Raw genomic sequence first — 20,620 nt, 5'->3', positions numbered from 1 at the left:
GCCACTGACCAGCTGTTTGCTTCCAGGCACTCGGCAGATGTTGCCTCTCCTTATTAGCTTTCTACGAGGTGAAATGTTAAATCGAAATGAGTGCCCAAGCCCCACTGCCAGTCAGGACACACCCCCAACAGCTCCAGCCCTGTCAGGCCTCGTGTCTGCCTTCCCCCCTCCTCTGCTCCTCCTCTCCTCCTCCTCCTGGTTTTAGACAGCCTTCTCAGTGTCCTTGGGTTAGGAAAAGCGTCTAGATTCTGCAGGATTGCACTCGGACCCTTGCTCAGGCACTTGTCGGCCTCACACAGGGAGCGGACTTGTCCCTTCTGTGGCCGCGCCTTCCTGGGGCTTGGCCAGCGTTTGCTGCAGTCCTTCTGGTGGGAGGCCCTCGTGATGCTCCCAGCTGATCACAGGCTGTGCGTGTGGTGTCGGGAGCCTGCACAGTGGCCCCCAAGCAGACAGAGCCAGTGGGCCGCAGAGCGGGACCTGCCTTGTCCACATGGGGCTGCTTCTCCCGAAAGACACTCTGGGTGGTGGAGCACCAGCTTGACATGGAAACAGTCTTATAAATCAAGGAATCATCTTAGGAGAGAAATAAAATCTCCCAATGTGCATAGGTCATTAAATCTTTCTAAGTGTTAAATGCTAGATTTATAAGAATAAAAATCAGGAAAATGTTATAAGCATGCTACAGTGAGCAAAAGTAGCTGATGCTATTTATTTAGGGTGAGTTGATGTGTGTCGAATGAAAAGAATGTGTAGTGTTTGAGTCTTAAACAGAGAAGGGAAGAAATGTTCAGTATTTGTAAGACATTATTATCTGCAAACTGCATCTCAGTAGCTTCCTAAACCAGCTTATTTCTGGATTTCACAGAAACCTAGAGGAAACAAAAACTAACCTTTAAAATGCTTTGACTTTCATCGGACTTCTTCAGGGAAGCCACACTGTTCTTAACCATCCACTCTGAGAGCTGCCCTGTGAGTGAGTGTCTGTGGGGACATTGAGGGATGGAGTGTCAAGTGGAAGACGTTTCCTCTCTGCTGTGTACACGTCTGACGCGTGGGCAGGTGCTCTGCTCGGCGCGGCCCCTCATGGGCCTGTCCTGGAAACACACCTCGGTGACCTCGGGGATAAAAAGCTGGCATGGCAGGTTGCACACTGCATCCTGTCCGGCTGGTCAGCAGTGCAGCCGTGTTCCCTTGGCCCGAGCACGGGAGTGACCGGGGCCCTGCGGCCTGCCCCAGCCTTGGGAGAGGGAGAATTGGGGATGTTTAATGCCGTGCACTGCTGCCCACCCACAGTGTGGTTACGGCGAGCTTCCAGGCCTTTCACACAGAGCTGGAAAGAGAAGTGAGGAACCTCATAGAGCCTACAGGTGCCGGTCGTGAAGGGCTGAGGTGGAGGAGAGGGGAGAGGAAGGCGTTTCTGGAGCTGGGCAGGCCACGGCAGGTCGGTGCCATGGACGCCCTGGGGATGAGAAGCTGAAGGGCTGGCAGGCGAAGGAGTGGAGAGTGAACATCCTGCACAGACCCCTGTGGGTGCGGGGTGGCCGGGAGCGCTCGGCCGAGGGGGAGCGGGAAAGACAGGGCAGGCTTCTAGGCAGGGCCCAAAGCGCCGGAGGAGCTGTGGGGGTGAAAGCTAACCGGTGCCTCCGTGGGGAAAAGATTGTGTTGATTTTGTTTCTGGTGAGAAAATATCACAAGACTATTGATGCTTCCAATAAAAGAAGAGACAGTCTTAGTTTACACAGAGGAAAAATATGTTTTGGAAGAGTTTTGTAGGCATCTGATTAGTAATTTAAATATACAAACAGAATTTCTTAATGAGAAATTATATACTGTAGTATGGAGAACAGTTACCATCTAAAATATGGCCTGGCTTCTTTGATTTTGTAAAAAATATTTACACTCACAGACACAGAAAACAAAGTTATGGTTACAAAAGGGGAATGAGGGGGGTGAGGGATAAAAGAGGAGGTTGGGATTAACATACACACACCACTATATGTCACCAACAGGGACCTACCAGATAGCACAGGGAACTCCATTCAATATTGTATAAGAACCTTACTTTGTAAGAACCCGAAAAAGACTACATATATAGATCTATAACTGAATCACTGTGCTGAAGACCTAGCCTAACACAGCACGGTAAGTCAGCTGTACCTCAGTAAAAAATAATAAAAATCAAAACAAAGATTCACAGTCATCAACTAATCACCCAGTATTTCCCCGATCTCCCCCCCGCCCATTACTCCATATTTTGTTTGTTTCCTACCTCCATTATTGTGAATACAGAAGGCTCATGTAAATGTTAACTGCTCTGAGTTCCTAGGATGAAAACCACTGCAGTTAAAGCACTGTTAGTGGGAAGTTAGTGATGATAATTGATGTAGTGAAATTGATGCACAACGGGATAAGCGTACGAGACTAAAAGCATTGAGATTATTGCTCAACCATTCAGGTCCCTAAATTACTGAACCCCAGCTGCATCTTAGAGCTCTGGTGGAGCCAGTAGCGAGTATGTGGTCTTCTCAAGCTGATGGTCAAGAGCCCCAGAGCAGAAGTGGAGAATGGTCTGGTCCACAGTTTTAGGTTGTCAGGTGGGAGCACCTGAGGAATAGAGGGGTGACAGCTTCCCATATCAGAGACAGTAGCTGCCCACCGACCCCAGCAGGCAGCGAGGTCAGTGCCCTGCGGCCCTGTGGGTTATGGCCCTGTACATCATCACTCTCAGTACCCACGCCCACTCACAGGGCCCTCCTTCCAGGCTTCTGCACACGGCACAGGTGTCCATCTTTGGGGAGCCCTGAGTCCTCTGGCAGTACCCCCAGGCACTCTCTGCAGCCCTCGAAGTGTGAGGATCACTGCCCCTTTGAGGATACGCTTCTTCTGGACCACCCTGTGTGCTGTGTAAAATACCCTCCAAGACGCATGTTAGATCGTTTGGCTGTTGAGTACTGGTTATTTCATAAACTATACTTTAAAAGTTACATACTCAGCTAGCGTCCAAAGCCTTGTGGGAGCCACTCTCCTTTTTGTCTTCATCTTGTCCGTTTTGTTCTCCAGCTGCTTTTTTAAAGACAACTTCAGACAGCAAAGGAGGAGAGGAGTGCAGTCACCAATGGACCTGAACTAGGTTTCACACAGGTGCCCACTGGGTTCTTCGCTCTGTGGCGGCAGATATCATGGGGTTTTATCCCAAGGGTGTCCTTTTATACAGCAGGGAGCCTTGCACCTGCCGGGGCTCAGCCTCCTGCCTTACTGGCCCTGGGTTGGTGACATCAGCTTCCCATCCAGGGACTGATCCGGCTGAAGTCCCCCCGACCCCCAGACTTCCCCAGCCCAAACCTCTGGGGTCTCTGACACACACCAGAGACGGAGAGCCACTGCCCCGAGTGGATACCACAGTCAGATAAGTGAGGATCCTGCGTAGATTTATCGGCTGTAACTGAATTCCATGACTCGCAGACATCCGGCTTAAATTCATCCTTCTAGAATGGCCTTGAAATTGGTTCTATAAATCCAACTTGATAATTTTATAATCAGAAATACTGTTTTACCCTTATTGCAGGAGCTTATTAAAATACTGTTTAAAATGCAGCATGTTTTATTCAGACGTGGGGATTAAGAATAAATCCTAAAATGTAATTAAGAGTGGAGGAAAGTTCTAAAAGAGAAATTGTTAGAGCTCCTTCTCAGAGTCAGAATGTTCCCCTTGTAGTGCTCATTGAGGCAAATGAGAAGCAGGGATTGGTGTCCACACAAAATTCAAAAATTCTGTTTTAAAACTTGGAACAAATCAAAAGATTATGTTATAAAGCAGTTACTTTTACAGTAATATTTGATGAAATTTTAAATTATAAGGAATACAATTAGAGTAATGGACTGTTTTATAAAGCCCAGCTTGAGATATATTTAATAAGATACTCTACATTTACGAGGAAAAAATTCTTGCAGGAGGTTAAGAAAAATCAGTTGTGACAGGTTGCCATTTTCACGCCATTCATAATAATAAGTTGCTCAGAGCAAGAACAGAAGGATGAAATGATAATACAGATTGCTTCCAGCAGTTATTATAATCCCTTGGGCATATTGATTTGTGTTTCTAATAAAAAGATGCTTTCAAACGTCTCATTGACAGACAGACAGGTGATATGTGCCATTATGTGAATTAGAGCCTCTTCTTTTATCTGAATGGTTGTAAAGGCATTTGAGATAATAGAGCCCAAATAGGATCAGCCATGGTATACTTTGCAAGTTGAAATATCAAAGACTGTTTTGAGACTAGCTCTTTTATTTTTAAAAGGGCAGTTTATTAATATTTTAAAAGTTGTGTTTTATATTAAAATTTTACAGTAGAAAGACATTACTCTTCTTGTGGTTGTATACAATCACTGCGCCCCTTAATTGTTTTAATAGTTGCCTTCTTGAGTAATAAAATATTTTTGGATTTAAATACTTGTTTAAAAATGGGATCATGTGGTTCACAAAAGAGCTACATGTTGTGGAATATGGTATTACAGTCAATCCACAGAGATAGAAAGGCTTTGGGAGTGCTTTTTTTGGATAACTGTTATTAATATTAACAAATCATAGTGTTTTGAAGCCTCATCAGGAGAAGATTAACTCGAGAAACAAACCTCCAATAAAGTAATTCAGTGGCACGTAGACAAGACCCCTGGTGGCCCTCAGAGCTGTGACAGCACACACCGCCTCGCTGCACTTGCTCAGCCGCGCACTCGGATATTACAGCTGCTCACAATTAAAAGTTGTGTTTCTTCATCAGCAGTGTGAATATAAATAAACTTATAATTTCAGGAAAGCAATACAGAGGCAAGATGCTGAATGAAGAAGCAGTCCTAATGATAACCTCTGAGACATGATGCTCTATCAGAGTGTACAGCAAACATCTCAACCGGAAAACTTGGATTCAGGCCCTAGTTCCTTTTAAATATGAATTTGATTGTAAGGCAGGTGTTCTGAATAGGAAACAGCATATTTGTTATTTAAAGTAAATACTTTGTACCGCTAAAAAGACAAGTTTTTACGTAAATTTCTGAATGAGGTCTTACTCGTCATTTGTTGTGTATAAAGTAAGTAGTAATTGATAGTATGTCAAGACCTTGATGCTGGGAAAGATTGAGGGCGGGAGGAAAAGAGAGCAACAGAGGATGAGATGATTGGATGGCATTGTCGACTCAATGGACATGAGTTTGAGCAAACTCCGGGAAATATGGCAAAACAGAGAAGCCTGGCGTGTACAGTCCATGGGGTCACAGAGTCGGACACGACTGAGTGACTAAACAACAACAACAACATCATTTCTGAACTAAATTCCCTGTAATCAGTTTCTTAACAGAGAAGTACAATTTATTCAGGAAACAGATAAGTGTTTTCATAAGTGCCTTTGTATTTTGAAATCCTTGATTCCTTGTCCTGGGGCCATGAAAACTGTTAGAAATAAGTGGGACTTGTGATGACTGCTTTATCATGACATTTCCATCTTAATTTATATAAGCTCGCAAAACTTACTCCCAGGAGCATTTCTGATGAAGGCCTTTCAGTGTGGGTGAGAAATACGGTCTGAAAGATGTAGTGAGATGAAAAATGAGAAACTTGGAAAACTTCTGGATGAAACCAGAGTGGATGGATGACTGTGTCGTGAATGAAGACAGCAGAGGAAGACAAGGTTTTCCTGTTTTCAGATTCTCACGGTACATTTCACCTTCCCAGGAGGGCTGGCAGCCCCAGGACCGTGGTGGGTACCTGGGGTGTAGTGCCCTAGGTTGTTATGCAGAGGGGGTCCCTTCGTGGTCACCATGAAGAGAAACGGGTCATGAGCCGCGTGGGTTCAGAAGCAGACTTGGTTGGGGAAGATTCGAAGCCAGGGGTCAGTTGGAAGAGAAGGGAAGTCACTTGGTTTGCTTGCTGTGTGGGAAGGCAGGGGGGATGGGCAGGACCCTTCGGCCCCCACCATGCTTCCTGCTTCTTGAGAGAGAAGCTAGCCAGGGGAAGGCTTGGCTGCCCCCCGGCAGGGTGTGCGGGGTGCCTGTCCTTGGGGCTGTCGTAGGTGAGGACCCCAGTGGGGGCGTGGAGGCCGAGTTCCAGCCCAGCCTCTCCCCGTGCCTACTGGCTGCGTGTGTGGGAGCGCCCGGCCCTCTGCCACCCCTGGTCCCTGGCGACGGTGGTCTGGTGCCCACTCCAGAGGCAGCCCCAGGCTCTGTGCCGCCTCATCCTGGTACCGCTGCTGTCTCAGCCTCTTGCACGGTGCCCACCCGTGTACTGAATGGTCACGGTACTTAGCAGTGGTTCACGGTTTTCCCCTCCATAGTTACATTTTTCTGACCAATAATTTAAAAATAAGTGTATTCCTCAGAAACACATCTGGTTTCAACTTAATTGTCTTTTCACACGCCTAAAAATGTATTCTGGATATCATTTTTAAAAGAAACTCCAGTATGTTGACATTAGAGTAGCTACTCTACCCAACTTTCTTTTTTACAACCGCATTAACTGAGCATGTATATGATACATTTAACATGAAGTTAAATAGCTTTCTTTTCCCCTACGTAATAAGCATTTTCATCTAGTAATTTCCTTTTGCAAAACTTTAAAATATATCATGTGAGTTTGACTTTTCCCACTGTAATAAGCTGCTAACTGCTTAAGGTTTCTTTTTGAGGGACAGTTATTCACATCAAACATTTCTGAAAGGCTTGGGTTTTTTTATGTTTGTTTATTTTTTTTAATTTTATTGAAATTGAGTTGATTTACAATGTTGTGTTAGTTCCCCCTGTACAGCAAAGTGACTCAGTTATATATATACATACATCACTCTTTCAGATTCTTTTCCCATGTAGGGCATCATGGAGTATTGAGAAGAGTTCCCTGTGTACAGTAGGTCCTTTTTAGTTATCTATTGGCACCCCACTCCAGTACTCTTGCCTGGAAAATCCCATGGACAGAGGAGCCTGGTAGGCTGCGGTCCATGGGGTTGCGAAGAGTCGGACACGACTGAGCGACTTCCCTTTCACTTTTCACTTTCATGCATTGGAGAAGGAAATGGCAACTCACTCCAGTGTTCTTGCCTGGAGAATCCCAGGGACGGGGGAGCCTGGTGGGCTGCCGTCTGTGGGGTCGCACAGAGTCGGACACGACTGAAGTGACTTAGCAGTAGCAGCGTGTATGTGTCAGTCCCAATTTCCCAGTTTATCCGTCCCCTGACTGCCCCCTTGGTAACCATAAGTTTGTTTTCTACACCTGTGACTCTGTTTCTGTTTTGTAAATAAGTTCATTTGTACCATTTTTAGATTCTACGTATAAGCAGTATAATATATTTGTCTTTCTCTGACTTACTTTGCTCAATGTGGCTTCTTCTTAAACTGCTTAATACCATCAAAATCAAAAATTTTTTTGAGGCATTGAAGTCAGAAGGAAATTTTTTGAGCCCTATTATTTGAACCCAATTAGAATATAAAACTTCTATGAGATAAATGACCACACGTAATAATTGTTAGTTTATCAGTAGGATAAATTAATTATAATGTAAATTGTAATTGGTGTGCCAGTGTATTTCTTAGTAATATTTTCAAGAGACAATAGGATAACGAGCCCAAAATGTACTAGTGAAGGTTAATTAGTCCTCTCTACCAGTGAACAGTGCCTTCTGTAGAAAGCTTCAGTAAAATATACTAGTTGAAATACTTGCTTATTAATACTTTAAATTTTGGTCTGGTGGTGACATCTTGGGAAGACCTCTGGATGGGCCTCGGCAGTGCCCTTCCAGGTCTGTCCCTCCCGGCGTGCCCCTACCTACCAGGTTCGCTTCTGCATCGCGATGCTGCTGGGTTGAGAGCATTAAACGGAGAGGAGATACAAAAGGAATTTGGTCCGATGGGGGTGCTCACAATCTGTTGGGTGCTTCTTCTGACCAGCTTCATCCTGTTAGTTAACAGTGCTGGGTACTATTTGAGCTGCCTTAGTTCAGCTTAGTTAATGAGGATGGGTTAGTTAGTTCTGTAGACTGGAGAGTGGGCTCATTAGAATTTATGCTACGAGACTCGAAAGACCAGAGTCCATGTGCTGAAGACTCAGTGCATGTTTGTGAAGTCACTTCATTTCTGGAGGAGGAAAGAGCGCTGGAAATAATCTGCTCTGACCAGGAGAGGCCAGAGAGGCAGCTGTAATGAGATGCTGATGGGGCCGCAGAGGAGCAGGTTCCACTGGGGGGCACCTGAAGCTCTTTTGTTTCCCTTGAAATGTTGACATTTCTGAGCAAGCCAGCGAAATCCCGTTACAGACAGAACTGCACCTAAGCAATCTTTTTTGATTATTCTTAGTTTTTGAAGCTGATTTAATTTACAAAATTTTATACTTTCAAAACAGATAAAGCAGAGGAATCATTTACATTAAAAGTTATGAATTTATGAAAAGGTGGCACCTAACACTCTAAAAGGATTTAAAATTCTTTTTTTTTTTTTTTTGTGCGGGAAAAAGGGAGGATTTATCACTTGCAGCAAGTAGGGAGAACACTGGGGATCTTTCACAAAGCAGGGTCTCAGATTGAAAATTCTCAATGTCCTTTAACACACAGTCTTTGTGTGTTTTATGCAGTGGCACAACAAAAATGTTTGTTCCTAGAACTTTGAAAATGCACTTACTGCCCAAGTAGGTAAACACTTAATAAATGACTACTTTAGATGGCACTTGCTGTGCTGGCAGTAAGGACAGTTTTTTCAAATGTTGCAGGTGAGGTGATATCAGAGTTATCGGACACATTTAGGAAGCTAGGACTAGAACTCAGATGTGTGTCTCCTCGCTCAAAGTCGCCCCTCGGTTTCTGCTCACTTGCCTGTTAGTGCTGGTGTAAAGGAGGAGGCTCCTTCGCTCCTGCAGTAGTGCCGACAGCCGACACCATGTTATGTGTGGCGTGGAAACCCTCCCAGGCCCGCAAATAAAGGCGTAAAAATGAGACCCAGGAAAAATGACAGATGTAACATCGCTACCTACAGTTCATTAACCTGTGGAAATGAGCAACTGGTGCACCATACACTTCAGAGAAGGATTTGTTTTGTTCTAAATGAATATTTAGTCATTTGAGCAACAATTTTCTTAAGTTAAAGTCAATAATTTGTTTTTTTATTACAATTACAAAAATTGTTCCATAGCCTTAAGATACAGACATGGTCTGAAACACACAATATAGAGAACAGAATTTTCATAATGGATCAATTTAATATGTTTTTAATTCCAAACAATATAAAAAATGACTGCTTCCAAGGTTTAATTTCAGTCTGAGCTGCTGCCTTCGCTCCGTACTTGAAATGAACGTGGTGACACTGCAGTGCCTCATTTCGGGAGGGCGGGTGTGTGTCCTTGGCCTCGTGAGCAGTGAGCTCGGTCCCCGAGGAGTGTGCTGTAGATCGCAGGAGGGAATTGGACTGAAAGTCTCCTTGCGTCCTTTTGTAGAACTCAGTCCTCTCTCGAGAGAACGCTCTCAGCTTTGGCTTTCTGGATGAAGGCCGTGACAATTTTAAAGATAATTTATGGTTGCTAATTAAGTAAAACAAAAGTAAATTCTTTTAAAGTATCACATGATTTGCACAGTTTCATTCAATTCATGTGTTTGGTCCTTGTAAGGATGTGTAGAATGCTAGGTTGTGACTGCACGTTCTCTTAATGCTGAGTTAATGCATTAAGGACAGAAAGCAGGACGCTCATGGTCCACATCCTCTACAAAGTAAGGGTAATGTCAGGAGAGATTTCAAGTGTAAGATTTAAAAGCGGCTAAAGGGTAGTTTAAATATTTTCCCCTGGAATGACTATAATTACTTCAAGAAGTACAAAAGTCTTGTTTGTTATTTTGTTGTGTATGCATGCTCAGTCGTGTCCAACTCCTTGCAACCCCATGGTCTGTAGCCCGCCAGGCGGCTCTGTCCATGGGATTCTCCAGGCAAGAATACTGGAGTGGGCTGCCAGGCAAGATCCTCCAGGGCATCTTCCTGACCCAGTGATGGAACCCACATCTCCCACATCTCCTGTGTCGGCAGTGGGGTTCTCTACCGCGGAGCCACCAGGGAAGCCCATTATTTTCCTAGTGCTACACTGTTAGTTTTCAGACTAAAATGTGAGTTGCTTGGTCATCCTTTTAACATCCAGGAAGGCCAGTTTCTCCCCTTGCTGGTCCAGCCTGCTTCTGCCTGTTGTCTGACCTGAACTTCTTTGTTAGTTCTGGTTGTCATGTGCAGGTCCAGCTAGCTGCTGCCGTTACTGTTGATGTAAAGTTGTTGCTTTCTGTTTACATGCAGGTTATGTCTCTTGCTAATAAATGGAGTGTAAGCACTCCACGGCCACTCAGTGGGTCACTTCTCGCCAGAATGCCGGCCACTGCAGCGCTGCCCTTGCTCCCCCTAACTAACCTGGGAGCAGTTAGGATGCAGGTGCGGGCGCATCTCCCTCAAGGAGCCGTCGCCCTCTGTCCACATGGCAGATGCATTAACAGACTGTATGAAACTCACTTGACCTTGATAGCCTTCATGTTCATAGGGGGTTGAGGAGCACTGAAAACTGACCCTCTGGCTTGTGAGGGATGCCTGACTGAGGGGAGCCAGCCTTGTGCGGAGGGAGACCCCGGTGTCCCAGGTCAGCGGCCTGGACCGGAGCGGCTCAGCGTGGCTAGCTATGCGTTTTGGGGGAAGTGGCAGGAGCTGGGGGCTGAAGAAGCAGTCGAGGGTTGATCCCCCGAGGGTCTCCCATGCCGCTGATGCTGGAGCCACGTCTGGAGCCAGGGCCGCGGGCCCAGCAGAGACACAGAGGCCAGTTGCTCTGATAGCTCCAAGCACGGCTGGCATAAAAGATGAGGTGGAAAGCCCGTTAGGTCTGTGGGACCCACTTCAGACTGTTGAACATCGAGGCCTCTGTAGCCTGTGGAAGGAGACAAGACACCAGACACTTCAGAGATGCTAAAAAATCTAGTTAGGGGCACAACAGAACTGAGTATTTTAAAATACTAACGTAAAGAAAAACTATAGTAGTCTGGTGCTCAGAGTTTGAGTTTCTATACCTGACATATTGTGGGCTCGGCTCCTGACCACTGCAGCAAAGTCACACGAATTTGGGGTTTCCCAGTGCGTATAAAAGTTAGGTTTACACTACACTGCAGTCTAGTAAGTGTTCAGTAGCATTATATCTAAAAAACAAAGTACATGCCTTCATTAGAAATACTTTATTGCTAAGAAATGCCGACCATCTGCACCTTCAGCGAGTCTTAGTAGTAACATCAGAGGTCACTGATCCCAGATCACCCTAGCAAGTCTGATAACAATAAAAAAGTTTGAAATATTGCGAGAATTTCCAAAACACGACAAAGACATGAAGTGAGCAGATGCTAGAGAAACGGCACAGACTTGCCGGACACAAGGTCGCCACAAACCTTCGACTTTCCGTGTGACTGTCCAGCAGGGCTGCCCTGTTCCGGTGGAGAAGCAGGGGCCTAAGTCCCCGGCTGCGCTTTGCTGTCCGGGCCCTTGGAGGCCATGCAGAGGAGGCAAGGGGCAGCAGCAGGCAGGCCCCATGTGCCCAAGGCTCCTGTCTGCAGAGCGCTGCCCCTGTGCCGGGCCCGCCCCGCCAGCCCCAGGCCTCTGCGCGGCCTCCGCGTCCAGCCAAGCCGCAGGGCCCGGCCGCTGGAAACCGTCACCTCTTCCAGTGTCACCCTCAGAGGCCGTCCCTCCGGGCCCTGCAGCAGGAAAGACCAAGTGGACAGAGAATTGCTGCCCATCCCCCAGACCCAGTGACACACCCAGTGCAGTCCCGGCCTCCCGGCGTGGGTGCTGCAGGAGCCCCGAACCGCCAGCTGTGGGAAAGCCACACGGCCTGTAGACGAAGTGCTGGAGGGGCGAGTGTGGCTCGACCACCCTGGGGCTGCAGTGTGAGTCTCGCCCAAGGTCCCGGAAGGGGCTCCTCCCTCCTCTGGGAGGCACGGCAGACTGAGGAGCAGGTCCTGAGCGACAGGCACAGTCGTGGACGGGACTGCCTGTCCCCCGTTCTTCTGGGAGGGCGTCCTGCCCCATCCCCTCATCCGCCCGGTCCCCTGTGGGGTGGGATCGAGAAGCACCCGTGAAGGTGACCTGGGCGAGTCACTCTTTCCCCACCCTGCACCTCCACACCCGCGGGGCTCCAGCTGAGAGAGCCCTAAGACATGGACTCTGAGGAGCTGCCCCTCAGGAGCCCAGAGTCGGCAGGGGCACGCTCGGGGCACTGGAGGAGCTGGCCGCCTCAGTCACCACGGCTGCAGCAGCATCCGACACACCGGTCCCGCCCAGGCTGACGTAGAGCCTCTCACTGAGGCTCATCACCTCAGCGCTTACTGCCTGCATGCTAAGTCTCTCGGTCCTGGCCGACTCTTTGCGACCCCGTGGACTGTAGCCCACCAGGCTCTTCCATCCATGGGGTTCTCCAGGCAGGAACACTGGCGGTTTTTATTGGATACTACTGTGTGTCGCACTGTGAGTACACATTACGAGCCATAGACTAAAGGGGAGGTTAGGCAGTCTGAGAAGGCACACGTCAGGCCCAGGCTACCAGACGGGGAACGTGGAAGAAGTCAGGTCAGCACGCTAAGGGCCCCAAGAAGGGGAGCAGACAGCGCGCCCAGACAGGCACGGAAGCATCAGCGGGGAGGCAGAAACTGCGAGGAAGTCGAGGTCAGCGTAGCAGAAACCAAGAGTACCCACGAGAGATTACAGGAGCCAAGACGGGAGATGCGGCCGCAGACGGGACCCAGCCACAGACGGGACCTGTGAGCGGGAAGATACGTCAGGAACTTCCAGGCCGAGAAGCCAAATGAAAGAAGAATGAAGAAGGGGGACACACAACAGGACAGAGCATCCGCGGGTGTGTGTGCCTCAGCAGGCGTGGGGCACTGTACGGGAGCAGCAGCGAGGCAGCCGGAGGGCAGCAGAGACTTAGAGGGAAACGGCTGAGGGCTTTCTCCCCTTGATGACAGACCGGGTGCCTGGGAACAACCAGGCTGGGTGAGTGCCCCAGAGCCTCGGACCCAGGCTCAGGCCTTCTAGCTGTGGCCGACCAGCCTGAGGAGTAAAGGCACAGGACGCTTCCCGCCACGCGGGATTGAGGGTCTGGGGTGGTGTTCTCATCACTCAGGACGTTGGGGCGAGGCGGTGATGTGGCCTGGGCTGCAAGCAGGGACGGTCCTGCTGACCATGGCCCGCGGGTGGCGGGGCCTGGCTGGACGCTTCCGAGTCCGAAGCGAACACATCCAAGCAGGCCAAGTTCAGAGCGTGGGGTCTGCTCTCCTCTGCCCTCCCACAGCCCCGCTCACTGGAGACAATGCCGCAAACCACGGCAGGGCCCGCAGGTGCGAGCAGTATCCCCCACCCTGTCCGCAGTCAGTGGTGGGCTTTCCTGACATGCTGTGGAGGACGGGGGTTTCCTGCCCGTCCCGCCGAGCTTGCTCTGGCTGCGGTCTGGGCGGCCTGCTGACCGTGTGGAGTCTGCGGTCACACTCGGGCTGAGCCCGTGGGCGGGGTTTCCTGAGCTGGCCTCCGTCAGCGTTCCTTTGTTAAGATCTTAGGTGAACGTATGTATTGTTTCCTCAGCTGCTCATTCGTTTTCTGAAATTCCAGGTGTGCTTTCTGTTTAGCAGCTTTGAGGTCATTAGATCCAGTCTTGCACCTCACCTCGCCCTGCCCCTGGTGTCTGACCGACAAGCCCCCTGCCCCACCCGGCCGTCTCAAGAACAGCGGAGTCCCAAGGCCTCTGCCCGCCGGGCCAGCCACTGCTGGGCAGAGTCATCCACAGCAGAGCCTGCGTGCCGCGCGGCAGAAAGCCCCCCAGGCAGTGGGCTCTGCAGGGAGCACGCAGGCCAGGGGCTTTGCCTTTGAGCTGCTTCACCAGAGAAAGACTCAGGCCTCACCAAGCTTGTGCTTTCTCTGCTCCCGTGGCCGCGGTGTGTAATCACTTTGTTTAGGCTCTCCTCCTTTTCCCAAAGTACAGTAGCTGATGCCAGTTGAGGAAGTTTCACCACTGCTAAATAAAAACAGTGAAAGAAAGCATTTTGATAAGATCTGACCAGTCTTCATTTCATGAACCTCATGGAAGTTTGTGTAGTTAATGAACATTCCAGCCACAGATCTAATGATGAGAGCAGAAATATTATCATTTCTGGTTCACATCAGCCAGCCAGGGAAGCCCAGCTGTAGTCAGGGGCCAGGAGCTGCGAGCTTGGCCACACACCTCAGCTCCATGGGCTGAACGAGAAACCGTAACCAGGCGGGACTGGGACCACGTAACAGAAGTCATGCAGAAGCACCTGGCAAACCAGGAAGGCCGTTGGCTTGGAAATTGCCAAGGTCACAAGGAATCAGAACGTGATCAGTTATAAACAATTTCAACCAAAATGAAGCTGCTTTGTGTGTTAGTTACTCATGTGGAGTTAATCTTGTTAAAGTAAATTGGTTATGTGTTTTGTTTGCTTGTCTGAAGCATGTTTCTTCACGTAGGACACAGACAAGTGAGTCCGGTGCTGACGTGGCAGTGATGGTGCCTCCCCTGTCAAAATGCCAAAGTCTTTCTGAAATCTCGCTGCTCCTGGCTCCTGGCTCCAGCCCTGTCACAAAATCCCCAGCCTTTATTTTTGAGGGAGAAGCCTTGACACATCACCTGGAGATTTCCAAGGCGTTTCCTAGCTCACTGGTGCCCTTTCATGGTGCCGCCTGTCCCGTGCTCCTGGGGTTCTCCTCGCCTCAGTGATCAGCCAGGTGCCTGGGGGAGTCTGGGGGCCGGGTCCCACTGAATGGCTCTGGTTGTGAATGGCCTGCCCACCCCAGGGAGAACCTGGGGTGTATTTTGCCATAAGACTATTCTCGACCAATTACTAGAACCCTAGCTCTTTTAGTTTAGGGCAACGTCTTTTGTCATTAGGTGCACTTTTTTAACAGCTAATACGTTTACTCACATTTAAAATCAGTGCGTCCAAGTGATTGACACATTTGGTATCAGAGTTGTGACCTAGCAGTTGTCTTCCAGTGGCTGAATAAACTTGTGTCTGAGAGCTTTCGAGTGTGGAAGTCGCCTGACACAGGGCTTCCTTGTGGAAGGTTTGTTGGTGCAGAGCGCTGCTGTCGCCTGCTATGGCAGGCCCTCGCGGAGGTGGCGTGAGCACAGCCCGCCATGGGTGGTGCAGGGCCTCCTGGCTCGGGCTCGCGTGCCCCAGGGAGAAAGCCCAGTGTGGGCTGAGCGTTCTCAGGAGGAGCAGTGCTCAGCTGGTTTGCATTTAATACACGCGGTGGGAAGGATGGTGAACGCCTTGTGAAAGTTACGGCTTCTCTGAGTCCAAGTGTGTTGTCGCTTTATGATTTGTTTTCATGGCCCTGGCGCTCAGCAGCCGATTAGGCTGGTGGGATTGTTTCTACGACATTCTGCAGAAGACTTCTTTAATCCTCTTCCTCAAGCAGATAAGCTACGCTCAGAGCACTCGCCTATAGCACCATATTATATTAATGTGTTTTACTTGTAATTTAGAGAACAAGAAGAATGCCCCGATCTGAAGGCTAAGCTGTCCCCCATGGCACTGGCACAGCTGATAATCGCGAACTAGAAAGATGTGTATATCAAATAGTTTACAAAATGAAGCCAGCTGTGTTTCCCTACATACTGAGGCTTCCTGACATGCATCATTAAACCTTATTAGCTACTTCCTTTTACAAAGATTCTTGTAGTCTTGAACATTGCATATTAACATTTTCTGCCCCTCCAACTGGAAATTATTTGCTTTATTGTAGAGTGTCAACTTGCTCTGGTTTCTGATGCGTTCTAATTGGTACTTTAGAGTATAATCATCGTGCGATACCACGCCATGCATTTCTTTATTTGGAAATTAATACAGACCTTTTCACTTTATCTGTCAATCTGGGCAACTTTTCACACAATTCCCAACTCTTGGGATTGCTTACAAGCCATTAAGTATGAAATTGTTCATAAAATGTCTTTGAAGACGTATCACAAAAATTTTAGATAGTTTAAAGTATGTTACATTTTGCCGAGATACTAGTAATAAACCTCTTAAATAGACAGTTAATAATAAAAGGGTAATTAGGAAGATGAAAAGTTTATTTAAGCATATGATGTTAGTCATTTAAAATTTTCAGTAAATCTGCTAAATTCCATTTTCCTTTCAAAAGAATGCACATCATGAGAACCATGGATTTTGACATTGATTCAAAGTCAGGTGTCAGGTGTTAGGCCAGGGCAGTACCTTTCCTCATCCTTTCCCCTTCCCGCCATCCTCTGCCTGCATCCTGCGCTGCCTTAAGAAGCGAGTACGTTTACCCATCATTAACCGCGTGGTGGGTCAGAGTAGGGACAGGTTGAGAGCGGCCCTTAGGGCCAGGGTTTCTGTATCTTTACCCGTGTTTAACATAATCACAAAGAGGTGATATGCATTTCACTGGGAATTTCACGAGTTCAGTTAAACAGTGATCATAGCTTTGTTTCCAATAAATATCTTAGACACAGATCTTGTCACGTCAGCTAATGACTCTTGATTTAAAAACACTACTGAGTGGTTTTATGTCATGATGGGTGCCAGATATCTGGAGATTGGGGTGGAGACCTTAAGTGGCCCATAAATCCCCACGTTATTTACACAATAACCCCAGCAGCGATGCGGGGGCAGGTGACACCGTCTGATCGCAGGCTTTGTGATGCAGTGTAGGTTCTCGCTGCGCCAAGCCGCCCGCAGAGAACCAGACGTGAAACACGCTGAACTCAGCTCTACCACACACAGCACGCAGGCGTTAAGGGTTTTTCCTGCTAATCATCCTTTTTGCTTTCTAACACACTATAACTTAGAATTAACAACTTTATACTACCATGTATGGGACGGAAGTAGTCCGTAATGGAACCAGACTTCATGGAATCTATTATATATAAAAATTGTTAACTAATGTCTAATACATTGCCTGGCACAAACCTGTAAAAATATGTTGGTTTGCCAAAGGAAGAGTTTAGATGGTGACATTTGGAATCACTGAACAAATCTCTGATTTTGTTGTAGGAACTCATCTTTATCATGACCTCTTATGAAAAAAATTTAGGTCTGGAAGTTAAAGTTTCACTGGAAATTAATGACCTTGTTTACTGATAAAATTTAACCATTCCTTTTCCCAAAATTTTATTAGGAAAATATGCAGGTGGAGGGTGTTCCCCACCTCCTACCCCCAATTCATTCACTTAAAAAAAAAAAAAAAACTGTTCAGGCCATGTCCCAGGCAAGCTCCAGGGAGTGGGATGGTCTGGTACCTGACTGCCCAGCTGTTCCCCATGCCTCCTGCTCAAGGGGGACCACCGGGGGTTGGCCGGGCACTCGCTTGTCTTGGGAAGAGGCATGTTCTGATCTGATGTGTCTTCTAAGTCCCAGCCTTCCCCATCGCCTGTGGTCCCAGTTCCAAGCCAGTAGCAGGAGTAATTCCTGCAGTGTCCCTTCTGGGTGCCAGGAAGTACTTGTTTCAGCTCTTTGCAGAGTTCAGAAGGCACTCTCACAGGAGGCGGGCCTGTGCCGGAGACCCTGGTGCGGCAGCGTGAGAAGCTCTGGCGATGTGTGCAGTCGTCTCTCAGCGAGCAATCCCAGAGCCCAGATGTTAACAGCAGTATTATTAATGTGCTTAAAGGAGAAGATTACTTTCTAATTCAGTAATATATTTTATAAATTATATTTTAGAGTGTATCTTAAGGGTGTTTCTACAACACACACATATGCACAATGATACTTAAAATAAGGGACTTGGCACATGCAGGAGAAAATAAAGAACTACGCATGCACGTACCTCCCAGAAGAAAACTGTAAATACTAGAGTCTCTTCAGTATGAAAAATCCACGAGAAAATGAAAGGTAATGACTGCCCATATTTCAGCAGATTTACAGCCCTTTCTTACTGAGTCTGTTAAAATTTTAAGATTCCTAATAAAAACCTTTCTTTAAAAATATCAGGACCATTTAGAGTTTTTATTAGAAAGAAAATCTATTTTTCATGTTTCAAGGGAAAAAAGAATTATCAACAGTGTGGGGACTTTAAAAATCTTTGAAGAAATATAAAACAAAGTTCCTTAGCGTACCAGTGACCACACACAAAACCTGCTCTTACTGGCATTTTTCCAGACTTTTTTTTTTTGTTTAAACACAGTTACTAATCCCTAAACTCATGGGTATTGTGCTTTTAGATAGTAAGAATTCAAGAGTAGGTTAATGCTATTTGTAAAATATCTGTTAAAGTAAATATTAAATTGCCAAAATAAACTGCTTATTTAATTAGACTAAATTGAAATCAAATGCCTGACCTCAAATTTCACTTATATGAATGTTGAATGTTGAAGTTTCTGGTGTCAGTGGATAACTTAGGCTGTTGGCGCAATTATTTTGAATTGGTGGGTGGTCTTGGCAAAACCAGTTAAAACTGATAGCTTACTACATTGTTAAGACAAAAATAAGGTAAATACATGCAGGATCTCAGTACCACTAATATAAGCTGTTACAACTTTATTGACTTAATTTGTAGATCTGAATCTTTTTTTCTAAAAGCCTTAGCACTATACTGTTGTACTGGTTACCTACAGTATTTTGGGTGCCATATCTTAAAATATGATTCTTTATTTGCTAGAAGTTTTTATTTAGGAAATTTCCCCCCGTATGTAGTTTATCATGTTATAGTCTATAAATTCTGTCTTTGATTCTTCATGGCAACATAGATATTTAGGGTAATTTTTTCATTAATAAAACTAAGATAACATGTATTAAATTTACTAAATTGGCTGATTGAAGATCAAAGTTCTGCTTCTTGGAAAGGCGGCTTTCAGCAGTCAGCGGGGGAAAAAAGCATCAAGCTTGAGCGCCCTCTGCTGGTGAAGCCACAACATGCTGCTCCTTGGCTTTCGCTTTCTCTTCCCAGCAAAGAAATGTTACTGTACCAGCGGCGAGAAGCCGAATGGCAGCAGGAACATGGCATGGGCAGCGCACGCAGATCGCACTCCGCACAGTGTTCGGACGACAGTGACTCGTAAGGGCAGTCACCTTGCGTCCCTGGCTTTTCAGTAAGCTGTGTGGGCTGTTGTAAGATAAGACCAGACTACTGTCCACTAGAAAATTGTTTTTAAATGTTAAGTGCTATAGATTTTAATGTAGGTTGTGTACATAGAGTACAAATTAAATTTACAAATACTTGCCAGACTGTTCTGCATATTTATGTTTACTCATTTTTGGTTTTAAATATGGCTTTGATGTGTCACAAGTTGAACCTATTTGAAATAATTTAATAATTATTAAAAACAAAAAATTTTACCACTTAGAGTCACTATATTGCTTTAAATTTGATGACTTTTTAATATACTGGTTATGCTTTAATAAAGGCTCTACTATGACAGATGCTGTCAGATAGTAACAGGCTTGACCAAATTATCCTACACGAATGTAGAAGTCAGTCTAAATTTGGCAAAAAAAAAAGATCTGACGTGTGTATATGTGTATGTAACATGTTCATAGATAATGTGCCATTTTCTGACAGTTTTGACAATTATAAAATGTTGAGTGGATATGTTTTATAGCAAATGCCCAAGCCAGTATTGAAATTTCTCAAATGATCTGGAAGGTTGAATGTTTGAAAAGACAGCCTCATTCTTCATTCATGAAGCCCCCTTCAAACTCAGCAAGTAATCTGTTTGTAGGTTTTAGGAATAATTTTGCCCCTAACAACAAACATGTTTATTGTGTCTGGCTGGCAGACTGGTTTGATGGCATGTATCGCCCTGAACACGGAGCTGATCAGCACCAACGTAGTGTCAGCTCCGGGAGGTCTCGTGTTGGGTCTCCCATTCTTTTGAGTTTCTCACAGTAATATGCAAAGCGCTATACTTCCTGGTTCAGTAGCTAAGCTTTGCATTAAGCCTTTTTTTTGTTTGTTTACATGAAAAATATAGCAACCCCATTTTATTTTTGAATGTTAAATATTAAGAAATATGTGATAATGTATGGTAAGCAAGGGAAAAAAATCTTAAAGTGCTAAACATAGAATAGTCGGGCAAAATTTATTTGTAGGCAAAAATGTATAATATGAACTATTCTTTCAGTACAGACTTTTAAATGTGTATCATGTAAATATAGATTTTTGACTTTTAAAAATTAAGGTGATATAACATTAAAAATTATTGTGCTGATACTTATTTAGGGAGCTTTTAAAGCACAGATTATCGAGCCAATAGACTAGAACAGCTAAAAGAAGCACTTCTTATTTCGCAGATCACTGGGGCAGTAAATGGTAATAGCCGAGTTGTCTATGGGCGGGCGGTGCCTGCATCCAGGGCAGACACTTAGGACTAAGGCGCTCTTGTCCAAACATGAATGAATAAATAAACTGGAGAAGGGGAAAAGGGGCTATATGGCATCACTTTATAATTTAAAAAATACTTTAAAAATCCAAACTGGAAAAAGTTATTGCCATAACATTTAGAAGTTTACATTTAGTGTAAGAATTTCAGAAGTACATTACTGAAAATTACTTTTTTTTTTTTTTTAAATTTTTAAGATTCTGCCGTAAGTAGAAAATATGGGACTGATTTG

At 46.0% G+C, this 20,620-nt stretch overlaps 2 protein-coding genes across 7 annotated transcripts in view; one reads left to right on the top strand and one right to left on the bottom strand.

Moving 5' to 3' along the window:
* Positions 1-20,620, top strand: part of ATP9B (ATPase phospholipid transporting 9B (putative)) — a 151,452-nt gene that overhangs the window by 79,462 nt on the left and 51,370 nt on the right. The window lies entirely within an intron of this gene.
* Positions 9,128-14,883, bottom strand: LOC139176028 (uncharacterized). 2 transcript variants are annotated; one of them, XR_011563739.1, is made up of 2 exons: positions 11,057-14,883; positions 9,128-10,917 (listed from the first exon to the last, which is right to left on the bottom strand). XR_011563739.1 is itself a non-coding variant. In XM_019986531.2 (2 exons), exons 1-2 carry the CDS (start codon positions 12,060-12,062, stop codon positions 10,673-10,675), a joined length of 882 nt encoding a protein of 293 aa, XP_019842090.2. In that variant the 5' UTR covers positions 12,063-14,883; the 3' UTR covers positions 9,128-10,672. The 2 variants fall into 2 exon arrangements, 1 of the variants encoding a protein (XP_019842090.2); XM_019986531.2 differs by having other exon boundaries at positions 11,426-14,883.

The sequence above is a fragment of the Bos indicus genome, chromosome 24 (genome assembly GCF_029378745.1).
Source record: "Bos indicus isolate NIAB-ARS_2022 breed Sahiwal x Tharparkar chromosome 24, NIAB-ARS_B.indTharparkar_mat_pri_1.0, whole genome shotgun sequence".
Taxonomy (NCBI): domain Eukaryota; kingdom Metazoa; phylum Chordata; class Mammalia; order Artiodactyla; family Bovidae; genus Bos; species Bos indicus.
The sequence above is the reverse complement of the archived record's forward strand: the minus strand, read 5'-3'. Positions and strand labels throughout refer to the sequence as shown.

What these genes read in the sequence shown, in the direction of transcription:
- LOC139176028 (XM_019986531.2), bottom strand. Translation starts at nt 12,062, where the DNA reads ATGGGGCAGGACGCCCTCCCAGAAGAACGGGGGACAGGCAGTCCCGTC. An exon ending in AGTCACACGGAAAGTCGAAG is followed by an intron (nt 10,918 to 11,425) that starts GTTTGTGGCGAC and finishes CTCCTTCCACAG; the next exon opens with GCTACAGAGGCCTCGATGTT.